General features: G+C 50.0%; 1 protein-coding gene across 6 annotated transcripts in view; it reads left to right on the top strand.

Annotated features, from left to right (window-relative positions):
* The window catches only part of DNMT3B (DNA methyltransferase 3 beta), a 41,016-nt gene that overhangs the window by 12,730 nt on the left and 10,767 nt on the right, over positions 1–17,519 (top strand). For 3 of the 6 annotated variants that reach the window (XM_034640692.1, XM_019798647.2, XM_034640693.1), the window contains exons 1-13: positions 2,362–2,659; positions 2,844–3,006; positions 3,946–4,007; positions 6,337–6,444; positions 7,597–7,722; positions 8,394–8,603; positions 9,735–9,893; positions 11,989–12,096; positions 13,008–13,152; positions 14,823–14,948; positions 15,113–15,157; positions 16,771–16,850; positions 17,159–17,271. In XM_034640692.1, coding sequence (XP_034496583.1) covers positions 2,630–2,659; positions 2,844–3,006; positions 3,946–4,007; positions 6,337–6,444; positions 7,597–7,722; positions 8,394–8,603; positions 9,735–9,893; positions 11,989–12,096; positions 13,008–13,152; positions 14,823–14,948; positions 15,113–15,157; positions 16,771–16,850; positions 17,159–17,271 — 1,475 coding nt within the window. In that variant the 5' untranslated portion in view covers positions 2,362–2,629. Of the gene's footprint in view, positions 1–465; positions 532–2,361; positions 2,660–2,843; positions 3,007–3,945; positions 4,008–6,336; positions 6,445–7,596; positions 7,723–8,393; positions 8,604–9,734; positions 9,894–11,988; positions 12,097–13,007; positions 13,153–14,822; positions 14,949–15,112; positions 15,158–16,770; positions 16,851–17,158; positions 17,272–17,519 lie in introns of those variants that run through there. The other 3 variants (XM_034640690.1, XM_034640689.1, XM_034640691.1) reach the window with 3 other exon arrangements.

The raw sequence follows: 17,519 nt of genomic DNA, 5'->3' as shown, positions 1-17,519 counted from the left end.
ATGTAGTAGTGAATACTGAAAAAAATTACTGTATCATTAGGTGAAAAGATTTGTGCACCTATGTGAGGAGGGCCAGATTATTACTTTTTGGAGCAGAAGTGTATTGAGAGAAGCCTTCCTGACTTTAACCATGTGGATTTGAAGTCTGAGCAACCAGGAGGTATATGGTAGGGATGGGGAGGGCTTCCAGGCTGAGGGGGGCCTCAGCAGCACATGTCTGGAGGCAGGCTTTATTCCTCCTGTGTGTAGAATGTGGTCGGGGGGGGGGGGGGGGGACTGCCCTGGGTATCTTTCAGTGGGCGCACATTGTTGACAGTGTGTGGTGGGCAGTAAGGCAGTAAGGGAAGTTACTGTAAATGCAAACCCAGGGCAGTGAGGACAACAGAGAAGCAATTTTGTATGAAATCACATGATCAAATAATGGAATTGAAAGGAGGGTGTTTTTGTTGCCCAGGTAGCCCAGGACACTTAGAGTTGTTTGATTTCCTTGCCTGAACCTTCCTCCAGTGCCCATGGGTCTAGTTCCTCGAGGTAGGAGATTTTTTCTGAATGTTGACGTCTGGCTTTGGGAAGGTGCTCTACCGTGTGTGTCTGGTAGACGGGTGGACAGGTTAGCACTGCTGAGGCCCTGGGGGGAAGGCCTGAGGTAGTTAATCATTGGCCACTCTGGGCTGCAGGCTCCACCTGGGCCTGCCCAGGAGGGAGGCTCCTGACTGACAGTTAAGGGCTGTCTAAGGGAATCCTGGGCCCTAGAGTAGTGGGAAGTAATGGCCCTCAGTTTCAGCCTCTGTCCTGCTTGCTACCAGTTCCTGAGTAGAAGCCCTGGCTGCCCCTTCCTCCCCTCAGCTTCTGTGGACCCTTGGTGTCTCACACCCGTGACCCAGCCTCCCACCCTGTGTTAGGCCACGCAGGTTATTTAGTCACTGGTTTGGCCTGGGGCAAGACACTGGGAATTAATTATTACTTTGAACCACACTCCAACAGTTTTCCTGGGATTTTGGCTGCTTGGCCTCACAGGATCTGGCCATAGTTCAGCCAGCCTGTTCTTCTGGGTCAGGGCTTGGCAGTGAAAGGGGCTGAGAAGCAGCTGATTGGGCTAGGTAGGTATTCCTCTTTTCCCCTGGGCTGGTGAGATTCCTTAACACGTACTGAGAGAAAACAGACCAGGAAGTGTGAGCCTGCACACCTTGGGCCATGTGGGGTAAATGCCACACTGCGCTGAAGAAAGTATACATTTAGAACCAGGACAGTGCTGTTTTAATTTGCATATAATCACCCAGGGATCTTTGGAAAATGTTGGTCTTGACTTTGTAGGTCTAGGGTCATGCCTGAGATTTTGTAGCTCTTACCATCTCAGGTGATTGCCTGGTCCCTGGGCCCTATGGGGAATACAGCCCAGGCCTAACTGCCCCACGCCCAGGCTTGGGGGATGGACAGGTGCGGAGGATGAAATTGGGACCCCAGGTGACGTTGCATATCCACCTGGGGGCGCTGCAGTACAATTCAGACAGAGCCCCACATCACCCCCTAGTGGATGTGGTTCCCCATCACCACTGCAGTCTGCAACCCTGTAGCCTTGATGCTTCTAGAAGATACCCATGGAGGCTGGTGTGGGTCATCTGGTACCATGTGGTGAGTCCCCAAGATGGGGCGTAGGGCTGGGAGTGCTCAGTGCTGATAAGCAGCCGTTGGCCAGGAAAGCTTTTTCCAAGACAGGGTCCAGAACAATAGGGTGTGGCGCCAAATAGCTCAGGAGCAGTTTGGGGGAAACTAAGGGATTTGATCTGGGGGGCCTTACCCTGTACCTGGGCTCTGTTTTTACCTTGTCCTCACCTCTTAGATGTGATTTTTGACCTTGGAGACTAACCCAGTCTGTGCATCAGTTTTCCTTCTCTATAAAATGAGCCCACGATCACATTATTAGGAAGATTTTGAGAGAAAGGTACCGGTTCTTGAAGTCAACATACGTTACAGGCCAGGTCGAAGGTCACAGAGCCCTTGAACCCATCAGTGAAGTCCTGGCTGAGCTGCTGGTCTTAGCTGAATAGTCTGCTGCTGATGCAGTTACCAAGAGGGGCAGCAGTGGGGAGACAGAGGCCCAGAGGTGGGGTGAGGCTGGAGCAGATGGGGAACATGCCCCTTGTTAACTGCCCCAGTCCTTTGACTGTGCTCCTCCATCCTTTCCCTTCTTGGGAACTTGGGACTCTGAGCCCCAGCTGGTGAGGGAGGAGGGGAGTGAGCGACAGGCCAGCAGACCAATGGGCCCCTGAGGTTGGGGTGGGGCGGGGCTTGTGCTGCCATGGAGAGGAGAGAAGCTGTTCTGTGGGGGAGGAGGGGGCGGGTGGGAAGAGGACCTGGAGATTGAGGGGAAGGGAGAGAGCAAACAAAGGGGTCAGGAGGGAAAATAATGCACTGGCTTCCTGAGGCCCTGCGGAGGCTGGGCAGGGAGAGGGGGCCAGGGGCAGAGGGGATCAAGGCTGGCGGCAGGCAGGCCGGGGCAGGCGGGTCCTAAATGGCATTGTTTGAAGTGGCCGGCTAATTGCACAGAACAGCCTAAGCCTCAGACCACAGCCCAGCCCCCTCCTCTGTCTTGGGTGCTGGTATCTGAGCCTTCGGGCCGCCTGGCCACATGGAACCAAGTCCTGAGCCTCCGAGTTTGGTGAGGGGGGCAGGCTGTGGGGGGCAGTCTGCGTGGGGTCCTTGGGCAGGAATATCACCCGGAGAATATGTCAAGGGGCCTTTGTTGGCCTGACGACACAGAGCCATTGGCGGGAGGTTTGGGGTGTGCTGCCCCCTTGTGCCCTTGTTTCCCTGCTACCCTACCCATTCTGGCCCTCCTGCAGGAAACAATGAAGGGAGACACCAGACAACTCAACAGAGAGGAGGACGCCAGCGGGAGGGAAGACTCCATCATCACTAATGGGGGCTGCAGCGACCAATCTTCTGACTCCAAGGATGCGCCCTCACCCCCCATCCTGGAGGCTATCAGCACCCCGGAGATCAGAGGTGGCCGGGCCAGTGGGGAGGACGGGTGGGACAGGGGTTGCAGACAGCAGCTGGGACATGAGGCTCCGAGCAGGCTCAAGGCAGGTTGTGGGGAGAGGGTCTGGTCTCTGACAGGCTCCGCCACACCTCCAGGGGAAGGGAAGTGGATATAGGGAGAGCCCAGCCCATTTCTCATCCCTGCCCACAGGCCCTTGCCCCCCCCTCTACTGCCTGGGACTCTGAGAAGGTAACCCCAAGGTGATGACCCCTGTCATTTTGCAGCATGATGGGGGTGGTTGCAGCGTAGGCTGGGGTCTTTGGCCCTTTTGCAGTGGGACCCTTCTTCCCTTGCAGCTGGGATTGTGGTTATGTGGGGAGAAGACACTCCAGTGGGGAGGGTCTGAGGCCTGCTTCCTTTCCCATCCTTCCCTTTCCCACCCCTCCCCTGCACAGTTCTGGATCACGTCACCTGGGGTCCTCCCCGCTGAGATTTTCTGACCCAGCTGGTTTGGAAAACCCTGTATTGTCCCATCCTGCTGTTGAAATCCCCCCTGCTGTCCAATAGAACTTTCTGCGAGGGCGAAAGTGTTCTGTTTTCTGCAGTGTTCACTATAATAGCCACTAACCACATGTGAGCACTTGAAATGTGGCTGATACGCCAGGCACTGGATTGTTCATTAATTGTAGTTTGGTGGCCACAATTCTGGCAGGGATTTGATACCTTGCCTCATGAGTACCTTCAGTATTGTTTGGATCCTATTTATGTGCCTGGCTCTGTGCCCTATTGCCTTATGAATACATTGACAGGACCGCAGATCCTGATGGACTGGGAACTAAAGCCCTGAGGATGCCAGTGTTTAGAGAGAGGAGATGACAGGGACAGCAAGCCAGCAAGGGAAGGCACTGCTCCCCAACCCGGAACCTCCCTTCCTCAAAACACACTCTCGCTCTTTAATCCAGGCCGCAGATCAAGCTCACGTCTGTCCAAGAGGGAGGTCTCCAGTCTGCTCAGTTACACTCAGGTATGTGCTTTGCTGTCCCTTGTTCAGGGTTCCAGGGGACTCCCTTGACCTTTCATTAAATGGGGAACTTGAGGCTCCCCTAAACTGGTACCCAATAAATACTTGTTGAATGATGAATCCCAACACTGCTAAGCACCGAGAGGGTTTCGAACAACCTCATGAGTGATGGCATTTTTTGTTGTTACCAAATTTACAAAGTTTTTTGAACTAAATTTTTACTTAGCATAATTTTGAAATTCTCTTTTTCTCATCGGATGATTAATTACATTGATAATTTTTTTTTTCTTTTTAAGATTTTTTTTTTTTTTTAAGATTTTATTTATTTATTTGACAGAGATAGAGACAGCCAGCGAGAGGGAACACAAGCAGGGGGAGTGGGAGAGGAAGAAGCAGGCTCATAGCGGAAGAGCCTGATGTGGGGCTCGATCCCAGAACGCCGGGATCACGCCCTGAGCTGAAGGCAGACGCTTAACCGCTGTGCCACCCAGGCGCCCCTAGATTTTATTTATCTGAGAGAGAGAGAGACAGCACAAACAGGGCAAGTGGCAGGCAGAAGGAAAGGGAGAAGCAGACTTCCCGACAAGCAGGGAGTCCAATGTGGGGCTCAAACCCAGGACCCTGGGATTATGACCTGAGCCCAAGGCAGACGCTTACCCAACTGAGCCACCCAAGGCCCCCACCCCCCCATTGATAAATTTCTGATGTTGTAAACTGTCCTTTCATTCCTGGAGTGAGCCCAGCTTGGTTGTGGTATGTTGTGAGTTAGCAACTATTCATGAATAAAATGGATGTATGATTTTATCGGAATATATTTGTGTCTAGTTTTGATATCAGGGTTATGTGGCCTGAAGGAAAAAAATTTTTTTTTTGTTCCGAGATGGAAAGAACTTGCTTGGCTTGTTTTAGGGGATTTTAAACAATGATTGCAAGATCTTTGAATACTTGCTGCAAGGTTTCTACTTGATCCGTTTTTTTCCCCCCCAAGTTTAGTGTTTCACAAATTTTTTTTTTTTATTCCTGACATCATTTCTACCTTCCGTTCTTACTAATCATAGTAGAGTGTTTTTCACTTGGATTACTTTTTTCAAAGAACCAGTGTCAGGCACTGAGTCCAAAGTTATGGACAAATGAACATTCCCATTCACACTGCTTCTGTTGTGCTGGGGAGCAAGCAGGGGCAGCCCGCTGTGTGGCTAGTTGGGACCGTGTGCACCGGACAGCTGTTGGAGGTCTGGTGGGCCGTGATGAGCAGTGGGGATGGCACCTGCTCCTGAGCATTTCCTCTGAGCCTGGGCTTGGGCGAGGCCTGCATCATTTGATTGCTCATCATCACCCTGTTGTCCTACAAGAGATGTTACTGTTAGCCTTTCAAAGAGAGGAATGGACTCACTCAAGGCCACAGGATTGGCAACTGAAAAATACAGTTGTTAACACGACAGCTGGGCCTGGGGCTGCTTACCAGCTCCAGTTTCTGTGCCCAGTTTTTTGGTTTTGCTCTGGGGCATGGGACATGTGCTAGGGTTTCTTCATGACTTGACAACAGAATTGGTGCTATTTCTTCCTGGTCATGGTATCAAAAAGCAATTCCCTTGAACCTTTGATTTCTCCCAGACACATAATGGTACAAATTGACCAGCGCTCCATGCTGGGCATAGCCGAATCAGTCTCCCTGTGGTGTGCATGCAGGAGTCTAACGACGCATACTACATTCACACCCTATCTTGGGCTTCCTGATTTCACTGGGGTTTTATTTTCCCATCATGTCCTGAATTTGTGGTCCCTGTGATAAGCCATCGTAAAGTATTTTTTGAGCAAAATGTGGTAGTTGAAAATATTTTCAGGTCAGTTGGGCCAATATGATTAACTCTTCATTCTTTTTTTTTTTTTTATATAATTAATTTTATTTTATCATATTATGTTAATCACCATACAGTACATCCCCTGATTCTGATGTAAAGTTTGATGCTTCATTAGTTGCGTATAACACCCAGTGCACCATGCAATACGTGCCCTCCTTACTACCCACCACCAGTCCATCCCCTTCCCCCACCCCCTCCCCTCTGANGTGCCCAGTTTGTTTCCCATAGTCCAGTCTCTCATGTTTCATTCCCCCCTCTGATTAACCCCCCTCCATCCCCCCCTTCCCCCACCGATCCTCCCAGTTCTTATGTTCCATAGATGAAAGAAATCATATGATAATTGTCTTTCTCTGCTTGACTTATTTCACTTAGCATTATCTCCTCCAGTGATTAACTCTTCATTCTTAAACCATTTTTGTTGTGTGACCTTTTAATGACCTTTACCTTTTCCTAATGCTTCATTTATAAAGGATCTGACAGGTGATGGAGATGGCGAGGGGGAAGACGGGGATAGCTCTGATACCCCAGTGATGCCCAAACTCTTCCGTGAAACCAGGACTCGGTCTGAAAGCCCAGCTGTAAGTCCCCCACCCCTCAGCCAGGACCCTTCCAACCACACATAGGCCTGCATGAAAAAACCTGTCTTGGATCTTCCTTTCTCCTTGGAACTTTGGACAGTGAGGTGAATAAATGTTTCGAAATTGGAAAATGACAGCAAGGTTCATGAACAGTTCATGAACAGTCATTGTGAAGGCTTTCTTTCACGTGGCAGGTTTTCAGTTCTGTGGGCACTCCTGTCTTTAAGTGCCCAAGAGTGATGGCTTGTAGGTGGATGGCTCAAATGCCAATTACTTTGGGAGTCACTTCTATAAGCGGATTCCGTGACTTACAGTGTGTGAGGTCTGGAAACAGGAAGGCAGTCGTTGCTAGTGGTCACCCAGCCCATTAGGGAGCAGGCAGTCATTGGTGATGATTGCAGGTCTAACTTATAATCTCACCCAGCATATGATGAGAGAAGATTCTAGTAATTTACCCAAGGTTAAATAGTAATCCTTTTTAACATCTTTTTAATTTTTTTTAAGATTGATTTATTTTACAGAGCGAGCTAGTGAACAGGGAGAGGGGCAGAGGGAGGGAGAATCCTGAGGCAGACTCCCTGTTGAGTGCGAAGCCCAATGTGGGACTTGATCCCAGGACCCTGAGATCGTGACCTGAGCCGAAAAATCGAGTCGGCCGCTCAACCGACTGAGCCACCCGGGGGCCCCAGAAACAGTCATTCTCATGAGCAGGATTTGAACACAAATGTGCAACACCCAAGTTTGTGTCATTCTGAGAAAAGAGGAGCCTAAGGGCTTCTCATCCATCTTGATGACCCAGTACCTTCCTGAAGAAGGCCACAATTATTCCAGCGCTTTTGGGGGGAAAATGTTCAGTTTGGATTTTAGTTTTCCATTCAGTCTGCAGGTGCCAGCTCCCTCGGCCAGGCAGCGTGGGATCTGCTGCGGACTGTTGGCAGCCCTGCTGACACCCTACCCCCTTCTCCCACTACTAACTGGGGAGTTTCTGGGGCAGAGATCTGGCCAGTCTCCCAAGTGCTTCCCTAACGTGACCACCTCGTTCACTTCTGTTCATGTGAGGCGACCTGTCAAGTCCAGTCCTCTTGGCCATCTGTCCGGAACTCCACATCTGTAGTCACCAAAGGCTTCATGCTTATCCCCTCTTGCTTCCAGGTTCGAACCCGAAATAACACCAGTGCTTCCAGGCGGGAGAGGCACAGGCCTTCCCCACGATCCACCCGAGGCCGGCAGGGCCGCAATCACGTGGATGAGTCCCCCGTGGAGTTCTCAGCTACCAGGGTTGGTTCCCCAAATACCCCCAGTCTCTCTAAGTGGAAGATCTGCCCCTCTCACTGTGCCATCCAAAGTGGCTGGTGCATAACCTCCATCCGTTCTTCACTCTTACCACCTTTTCAGGGCCTTGCCTTTCCTTTCTCTCCTGGGTGCCGGGTAAGCTTCTCTTAAACCCGAGACTTCACTCCTGGCCTGATTCTAGATGGAACTGGGGTGGGAATGTGTGAATTCCCTGCTGACTGGGTTCTTGCTCCTCCTTGGAATGAGCTGGAAACTTCTAACTCCGGAACTGTTTTCTCTCCCTGGTGTCTTCTTTGACTGTCTTGAGGCAACCCCAGTGGTTACTGTAATTCTCCACTCCTGTTGCAAGGCTGGGCACACAGTAAGCATTTAAGGAAACCAGCAGCCCTCTCTGAGCTTGGCTCTCAGAGCCTCTCGGATCCTTCATTATTCCACCTTTGTCCTTGATTCTGTCTCTGTTCTGTTGGAAGTTGCTTTTTCCCACCACTTGTGGGATACTGGTTCCTGGAAAACCGTCCTTAGTGATCTCTGTTCTCTTCAACTCAACGTCTTCACTGTTTCTGCTTGCTTGGGAAGCAACTGGGGGGGGGGTCCACTGGTCTCTGGTCACCTACCTGGTTTGCTGTGGCCCAAGTTCTGCGTCCTTCTGTCCACAGTCCCTGAGGCGGCGGACAGTATCCTTGGCAGGCACGCCGTGGCCGTCCCCAGCCAGCCCCTACCTCACCATTGACCTCACGGAAGACGATGTGGTGCCCCAGAGCAGCAGTACCCCCTACACCCGCCTGGCCCAGGATAGCCAGCAGGACGGCTTTGAGTCCCCACAGGTGGACGCAGAGGGTAGAGATGCCGACAGCGCTGAGTATCAGGTACCACAAGGACGGGTTAAATAATAGGGAAGAACAAACACATACCCAGCAGGGGAGGCTCTTCCTACCTTTTTTGGGGATCACTACTATTATAATAATGAAATTTTGTTAGCATATAGATTATCCATATGCAACGTGTCCTACCTTTATCCTACTTCTGTGCCAGACATCATTCAAACACCTGATTGATGAATTTCTGAACGTCTCGTATTTGTATCCCCAAATATGTGTACGTCATCTGTACATGTAATAGGTGGTGTGATTCTGGTCACCATATTTTACAGACCATTGTAGTCTAGTTACTTCATTTGTTAGGAGCTGGAGTTGCCTCAGTCTCCCGTCTGTGATTTACTGTGTCACATAATCCAGCTTGTGTGTTCATGATCGGCCAGTCCTCCTAGCTTCTCTCAAGCACTGCTGCATATGTCTGTATGTACATCTGTCCTGTAGAAATCTTTCTGTCTACTTCAGGCTGTAGGACTCTTTGAATAACTTGTTTTTTCATGGACATTTCATATTTTGTGGTAAGCATTTTGTGTGCAAACATCCACAGTTTCTTTTTTGCTTTTTAATGGCTTTGGAATAGCCATTGGAAGCATTTGGCCTGTGGTGGGAAAATGCAGGTGATTATCATTGTTGCTCTGATCTTATTTCCTGTGAGTTTTCAGTTGATGTCTTTCATTCCCAGATACTGGGTGAAATGTTACAAATCTAATAAATCCCGTGTTCCTGTTAAAAAACCAAAATGGCCCCTTACATTCAAGGGGTTCTCACTCATCGTTCTTATTTTTTTGTTTTTTTAAGATTTTACTTATTTATTCATTCGACAGATAGAGACAGCCAGCGAGAGAGGGAACACAAGCAGGGGGAGTGGGAGAGGAAGAAGCAGGCTCATAGCGGAAGAGCCTGATGTGGGGCTCGATCCCAGAACGCCGGGATCACACCCTGAGCCCAAGACAGACGCTTAACCGCTGTGCCACCCAGGGGCGCCCCTCATTCTAATTTTTTTAAGGGAATGCCCCAGGCTGGACCCTGGGGCACTGGCCATTGGGGTTAGTGGAGTGGGCAGGATTTTTCCTTGGCCCAGGCAATCTGTCTCATTGGGATTCCTTCATGTGGTTTTTCCTTCAGGATGGGAAGGAGTTCGGGATAGGGGACCTCGTGTGGGGAAAGATCAAGGGCTTCTCCTGGTGGCCTGCCATGGTGGTGTCATGGAAGGCCACCTCCAAGCGCCAGGCCATGTCCGGCATGCGGTGGGTCCAGTGGTTTGGTGACGGCAAGTTCTCTGAGGTGAGTCCAGGGCCAGGCAGGCTGTCATGGGCCACAGACCCATTTCCTATGTTTTCTTCACTTACTTTTTTATACTTGACTTTTTAAGATGAGTGGCCTGTGACTGCTTTCTGCCGGTTGGGTCAGGCTCTTCATCTCCTTGTGTCTAAGAAGGACAAAAATTTCTTGTTAACTGGCTTAAACAGATACATAGGATCTCATGGGCCCAGATCTCAATCTCTCTACTCATAGGAGACAGAGAGCTGGAAAGTCCTCTGAAGCCACTTGTGACCACTTGTGCTCTGTTGGTTTTTATTCTCAGGGCAGAGAGATGGATTCCTGGGCACCTACCCTCAAAGCTCTCCTTAGAGAAGCCTGGAAGAGACAGGAAGGGTGGTCTCTGCTTCTGAGAGCAGTGGGGAGGGCCGTGGGAGGAGAGGTGTGCCTAGGCCCACCCGGTGACAGTTATGAAAAAGTTCAACGCAGAGTACTGATTTCAGGGTTTGTTGATTATAGCATTAACTTTCTGTGTGTGTAAGATTGATTTATTCGAGAGGGAGGGTAGGGGGGAAACAGCGTGAGCCTCAAGTGGATTCTGTGCTGAGCACAGAGCAGGGCACAGGGCTTGATCTCATGACCTTGAGATCATGACTTGAGCTGAAATGAAGAGTCAGACTTTACTGACTCTACCACTCAGGTGTCCCAACCTTTGTGGGTGGGTTTTTTTTGTGTGGGGGGGTGTTAACCATTTTAAGTTCCTTCTTGGTGAGTCTGTGGGTTAAGAGCTCTGTTTGTTGGGCATGAATCCAGCAGGTTTGATTTGTACACACCATCAAAGGCACATTTGGAGATGTCGGGTTGTGCTGAGAGCAGTGCTGCAGGCAATCCCTCGCCTGTGATGGTCTCTCTTTGAAATGTTAGTCCAACTTTCAACACATCCCGAGGTTTATGAGGAACAACAGCAAGCTAGGTTGGGAGGGAGGCAGATGTGGGAATGGAGGACCATTCAGTATGTCTGTGGGATTCGGCCTCAAATTGAGGTTTGTTTTTTCCCATGATTTGGGATTTGCTGTAAACACACTGAAATTCCTAGAGGGCAAGATAAATAGGACCTGGAATCTTTCCTGGTAGGTAGAATGCGTATAGATACTCACTTCGGCCAGCAGAGGGAGCAGGATGACAAATGTCCTGGGCCTTTGCTCTCCCTGAAGCCTCTCACTGCAGGGATGTGGGCCATAAGTTCTGTGAAATGAAGAAACATGGATTTTTTTGTAATTGCTTTGGCCCAGTGAGACCTACAATGAGCTTTGCAAGGCTGGGTCTGGTGCTAATAAGATGAAGTGTGGGGCTGTTAACGTAATAGGGTGGGATGGCAACACAGGTCCTGGTGCTTGGGCTACACACTGCACTAGAGCAGTTTAGCACTGCGAACAGCACCTGCATTTCTGTGTACAACCATGCTGATCCCCAGTTACTTATAAATGGTGGCAGTAGCCCCTCCTGGGAGGTCAGGACAATAGGTGCAAAACAAGTAGGCATGAGAATGAAGGAGAGGGGGAAGGAGACGTCACATGGCTTTCAGGGCTAATCAGCATCCCCCAACACCAGTTTAATCTTACCCCACCAGCAGCCTGATTTGTTCCCAGGAGACATGGAGCATGAGACTGGTAGACTAGAGGTATTTAGCCCCAACGGAAGGCACATAGCAACAAATCACAGTAGCTAAAAATTGCTTACTCTGTGCCAAACACTATTCTCTAAATCCATACATTAAATTAAATTCTGTTAGTAAAGGCTACATCACAGCTCTTTGTTGTTCGCTGATGGAGGGAGGAACATGTGTCCAAGGACCATGTGGGTCTGTTGCACTTAGAATATACACAAATACAGGGTGCATCTGATTGTATCTGTTTGGAGTATCCTACTTTCTCCCATTCAGAGTGTTGTGTTCACCATGCTTCTGGCTACAGGGTATGTCAGAGCCTGTGCTCCATTTGTTTTCTACTTTTCTCTTTTTAGTCTATAACTTGATCCCCAGGAATAAGCCTGGGAGAGACACAGCACACTCCAGACACACAGGTTGTAAATCGATGTTGATGATGGCTTTTTCTTCTAGGTGTCTGCAGATAAGCTGGTGGCCCTGGGGCTGTTCAGCCAGCACTTTAACCTGGCGACCTTCAATAAGCTGGTCTCTTACAGGAAGGCCTTGTACCATGCATTGGAGGTAACTTGGTAGTGGGTGGTGAGGGCCTGGCCCCAAGAACAGAGGTAAAGCAAGAGACTTCTAGAAAGCCAGCTCAGGACGCAGTGTGCCCAGTGATAGCATGGAAGGGACAGAGCCACCAGGGAGGAAGTGTGTGCAAACATGGCAGTAGCCCATTGACTAGGAAGGAAAGGAAGGGATCCCATGAGTTCCCAGCACTACGGCAGCTTCCCTGCCCACGGACAGAGGGAGGAGGAGCCCTTGGGGGCAGGAGACAATATTCTTATCTGTGAATAAGCTTCTTCAGAGCCTCAAAGCCTCTTCCCTTTGAGCGTGTGGTTTGAGGTCAAGACTGGAGAGCAGCTGAGGCCAGCTGCCCCCTCTCCTTGTCTGTGAGGGATCCATCAGGCTTTGACACTCCCTCTACCTTGATTTAGAAATGAAATGGGCCATGGCCTTGGTTAGCATTCATGAGCCAGTCTTTGTGCTCAACTAGACATGTGAAACTTCCTGGTACCTCTGTCATAGGACTTAATACTTGTCACCTCCCCAACTTCATAGGGAAATAAAACAAGAAATCTCAAGCTTCTCAGATGCAGTGAGACGTGCTGACTGATGCTTCTCCTGTATCCAAAAGTGACAGCTAATGCTGATCCTTTGTCCTTTGAAAGGGAGCTGGGCCGTCACATCCCTACAGGGGAGAGATCATATTTGGTATCTGCATGGAGAGAAATAATTCCCCCTCTATGGCCTCCTGCCTGTCTCCCTACACAGGCCCCTCCTCCCTGTCACATACCACAGCTAAGGACAGCTGCTGGGCTATGAAAGGGACCAGTGTGAAGAGGAATGCAGGCCCCAGCTGGCTGAGACCCTGGGTGTGGCCTGGCTAGCACTCACCCCTCCCGTTCATCATAGCCTCTTTATCTCCACAGAAAGCCAGGGTGCGGGCTGGCAAAACCTTCCCCAGCAATCCTGGAGACTCCTTGGAGGACCAGCTGAAGCCCCTGTTAGAGTGGGCCCACGGGGGCTTTAAGCCCACTGGGATCGAGGGCCTCAAACCGAACAACAAGCAACCAGGTGGGACTGGGACCTGGGCAGCACCCACCATCCACTGCCGATGGGGACACTCTTGGGGGATGCAGTCACCCCCTGCTGCCACCTACCCTACCCCAGCTTCCAGCAAGCTGTCAGCTCTGGAGCTCTGTCACCTGTGAACTCCAAGGGAGGCTAGAAAAAGCAAACAGCCCAGCCTTTTCCAGCTGCCCTGGTTGCTTTTCCTACTGAAGGTCAAGTACATGTAATTGGGATTGAATCTGTTGCAAAAACTTGAGTAAACAGAAGGTCGAGATGGACTCATCATTAATTAGTGCCCTTTTTTAAAGAAAAAATAATTAAGCTATGCTTACTGGAGAAAACCTAGAAAGTGTTAACCCTCCCCCCACCCCCCAACAAGCCCCCAAAGCCACCTCCAGTCAGAAAGCGGCATCTCCCATCTTGAGGGTTTGACCAATGCCATATTTCCTCTAATGTAAGATAAGTCTGGTTTCACATCGTCACTCTGGAAATCTTGGATGCCTGAAGTCCAGGATTTGTCTTAACAATCCATACATTTAACATAGTCTTTTCTGTTTTGTTTTGTTTCCCTCCCCCCACAAATAAGTGGTTAATAAGTCGAAGGTGCGTCGTGCAGGCAGTGGGAACTTAGAATCAAGGAAATACGGTATTCCCTTCCCATATTTTGACTGTGTACTATTTTCTCTGTACTTTCTTTCGATTTCTTGCATATACAGTGGTCACTGGGAAAGAATCCAATCTGTTAAAAAGTCAACCTGAGCCCTCACCTACCCCTTCACTCCCAACCCTCACATCTACCCTCCAGGTTAACTTGGGTGTGCACATCCTTCCAACTTTTTCTGTACACGAGTTGGATTCCTGCTTTCCCTACGTTTCTCAATTAGTGTATGCACTGTCAAATGTAATTTTGTTTCTAAGCGTCCTTATGATTTATAATGGCTGTATAATTCTCCATGATCTCACAGATATTTAGAGATTGAATACAAGTATAACAGGAATTTATAGAAATACATAAACAATGGCCAGATAATAGAAATTTTTTCTAGTAGCAACATTGGAAAAGGACAAAAAAGGTGAAATTAGTATAAATCATGTATTTTAACTTAATTCAGTATTTCCAGCATTTTAATATTTCTAACTGTATAAAAATGAATGACCATTTTACATTTTCTATTAGATCAGTTTTTAAAATCTATTATTTTGACATGTCTTATGATCACTCAGGTTTTGTGCTAAGTTTTCCCTGGAAATACTCGATAAGATATTTTTCTGGATGCCCCAAATTCCAGACGAACCCTTCGATTGGCTCCACTTGTAGTTCTGGAGCGTACAGCCAGATCACACAAGTCACATCTCAAGTGCTCAGTTGGTACATGTGGCTATTAGTTCACGTGCTGGGCGTCAGAGACCAAGCTTTGTCTAATTTTCCTTTCGCTGGGTCTATGAGGATGTATTCTCTTGCACCCAGCACTGTTTAAACCCCTATAAGTACATAGCAAGGGATTCTGAATTCTGTCCTCATCCACGTTGCCCAAAGAGGGGCTGTAGGACACCTAGTGTAGACCCATGTCATGGCCCAGATGCAGCTGGGACCCAGGCACGGTATGGTTCTGTCCCAGGCCCCAGTTCTCCCCATACCCCGGCCCCGGCTGCCATCTCCTTACCTTTCACAGAGAACAAGACTAGAAGACGCACAGCTGACGACTCAGCTGCCTCAGACTACTGCCCCCCACCCAAGCGCCTGAAGACCAACTGCTACAACAACGGCAAAGACCGAGGAGAGGAGGACCAGAGTCGAGGTGATCATGGGGTAGTAAGGAGGCTGGGGGAGCGTTCAAACACTGTCAGGCGTGGCCTGTTGGGGGTGGGTGGCAGGAAGGGCCATTCGGCAAAGGAATCATGGTGTCGCTGATTGAGGAACAGGCTCCTTGACTCTGGGTCACACCTTCTCTTTTCTCAACAGAACAAATGGCTTTGGATGTTAGCAACAACAAGAGTAACCTGGAAGGTAATGTGTTCTCCCCTTGTCAGTCTCCCCTTCACGCCCTGGGCAGTGCTCAAGGCTGACCTTAGCCTGCTTGCCTGCCCTGCTGGAGTCTAACCCAGAGCTTTGTGCCTTGGCCTCGGTTGGGGTGTGCTATCTTTGTTGCTACATTTAATGGAATGTGTTGCCTGGATTTCACGAAGGCTGATTCTGCTCCTGAGTCAGCAAGAAGGTTGGGGTAAGTGGAATTGGGCTCAGAGAACCCCAAACCTGAAACCAGTGTCTGTGGCATCCTGAGCTTTCCCCAGACAGGAACTTGAATAGGCTTTGAGGTGCAAGGGAGACATACTTCACCACTGTCAGTCTTTCAAGCCAACTCTGGTCTGTTTGTCCTGGCTGGGAATTAGCCACTGGAATTGAAACTCTGACCATAATATATCTTAACGGAATTCAGAATGTGTGAGGACAAATGGACTCTCTCTTACTTCCTTAGACTGATGTCCTTTAGTTAACAAATATTTACTGAGTGCTTATCTCAGTGCTGGGTAGGAAAACAACACAGCTCCTGACCCAGATCCCTGGGGAAAGCTGTTTTGGAGCAGCCCCTGTCGGGTCCTGGAAACCTTGACCCATAATCCTTCCATTCCTCCAGACACTGTCACCCATCTGTGCTGCCTGGCTGGGGATGCTTAGTCTCAGGCATTTTTTGGTTAAGATTTATTTATTTACTTTAGAGAGAGAGCCAGAGAGTGTTTGGGGTAGAGGGAGAAGGAATTTCAAGCAGACTGTGCTGAGAGTGGAGCCCAAGGCATGACTCTGTCTCATAACCCAGAGATCACTACCTGAGCTGAAACCAAGAGTCAGATCCTTCACCCGACTACACCACCCAGGCCCCCGGGTCTGGGGCCACCTTAATGGCCCTGCCCACATGATCAGTGCTGTCCGATCAGTCTGACCTCCTGGTGTGAGGGCAAGGCGGGATATCCTAATAGGAAGGTAGCCGTATCCTGAATTGCACCCGTGGCTGTGTGTAGGTTTGGTGTAGGGAAGTTTTACATGATGACATAAGCAAATTGGCATCACCATAAGTTACCTAAGTTTGTCTTTAAAGAGTCTCATACCAGGCCCTCCCAAGCATGTTCCATGCTGGAATGGCCTTTGCTTAGCGTCCTTCCCCAGGTCTTCCTACTGGGTCAGGCCTTTGCCTGTCCTTGGGACCTCCTGCTTGGGGCTCTCATTGTGGGCTCTCCCCATTTCTGGAATGGGGTTGGTAACTTGGAAGCATTGCTGAAAGGAACAAAGCGTCAGGACTCCTTGTGATTTTGCTAGCTTGGAGTAAATATTCAGAAGCCGTTAGGGGCGCCTGGGTGGCACAGCGGTTAAGCGTCTGCCTTCGGCTCAGGGCGTGATCCCAGCATTCTGGGATCGAGCCCCACATCAGGCTCCTCCGCTGGGAGCCTGCTTCTTCCTCTCCCACTACCCCTGCTTGTATTCCCTCTCTCTCTGGCTGTCTCTCTCTCTGTCAAATAAATAAATAAATAAAATCTTCAAAAAAAAAAAAAGCCGTTGGACTCCAGGCTTCACCCCTGGTTTTGTGGCCGTCATTGCTGCAAGCTTCATCCCTATCTTTCTTACAGATAGCTGTTTGTCCTGTGGTAGGAAAAACCCCGTGTCCTTCCACCCTCTCTTTGAGGGTGGGCTCTGCCAGACGTGCCGGGTAAGTCCTAACCCTGCCCTTGGCTTTCCTTCCCCTTCCCACTACTCCCCTGTACTTCCTCCAGAAAAAAAAGCACCCGTGTGTCGGCGATAGGGAAGGTTCTAGTGAAGCTGTTGCCTCGTGGGCCAACTGTTGGAGCAGGGAGGCTGTCCTGCAGTGGCACGTGGCCCCAGCTGTTGGCCCTGGAAAGGTCGCCAAGCCACCCGTGACCTGTTCTGTGGCTGCATCCTAGGGCCTCAGCCAGCGAGCAAGCAGGGCCTGGTGGTCCCTGGTGCCTGATTTCATGGGTGTTTCTCTCTGGCTGCCAGGACCGCTTCCTCGAGCTGTTCTATATGTATGACGACGATGGCTATCAGTCCTACTGCACTGTGTGTTGTGAGGGCCGCGAGTTGCTGCTCTGCAGCAATACGAGCTGCTGCCGGTGAGCGTGGGCTGGGGCCGGGCCTCGAGCGCCAAGGGATGGACCCGAGCCAGTACTCCATGAAGTAGAACTGGGGTGGAGGGATGGGTTCCTGAGGGTGGGGAAGGCACCTTAGCGATAGGCCGATTCTGGGGATGGGGTGGGCAGGGCCCCAAAGGAAGAGGTCAGTTTAGCCCAAATCCTGACACCATGCCTTCCAGCCCATTGGATAGAGCAACAGGGGCCCCAAGAAGGTTCCAGGCGGCTCG

This window comes from Ailuropoda melanoleuca, chromosome 13 (assembly GCF_002007445.2).
Source record: "Ailuropoda melanoleuca isolate Jingjing chromosome 13, ASM200744v2, whole genome shotgun sequence".
NCBI classification, from domain to species: Eukaryota; Metazoa; Chordata; class Mammalia; order Carnivora; family Ursidae; genus Ailuropoda; species Ailuropoda melanoleuca.
Note: the sequence above shows the minus strand (reverse complement) of the source record. Positions and strands in the feature narration are given on the sequence as shown.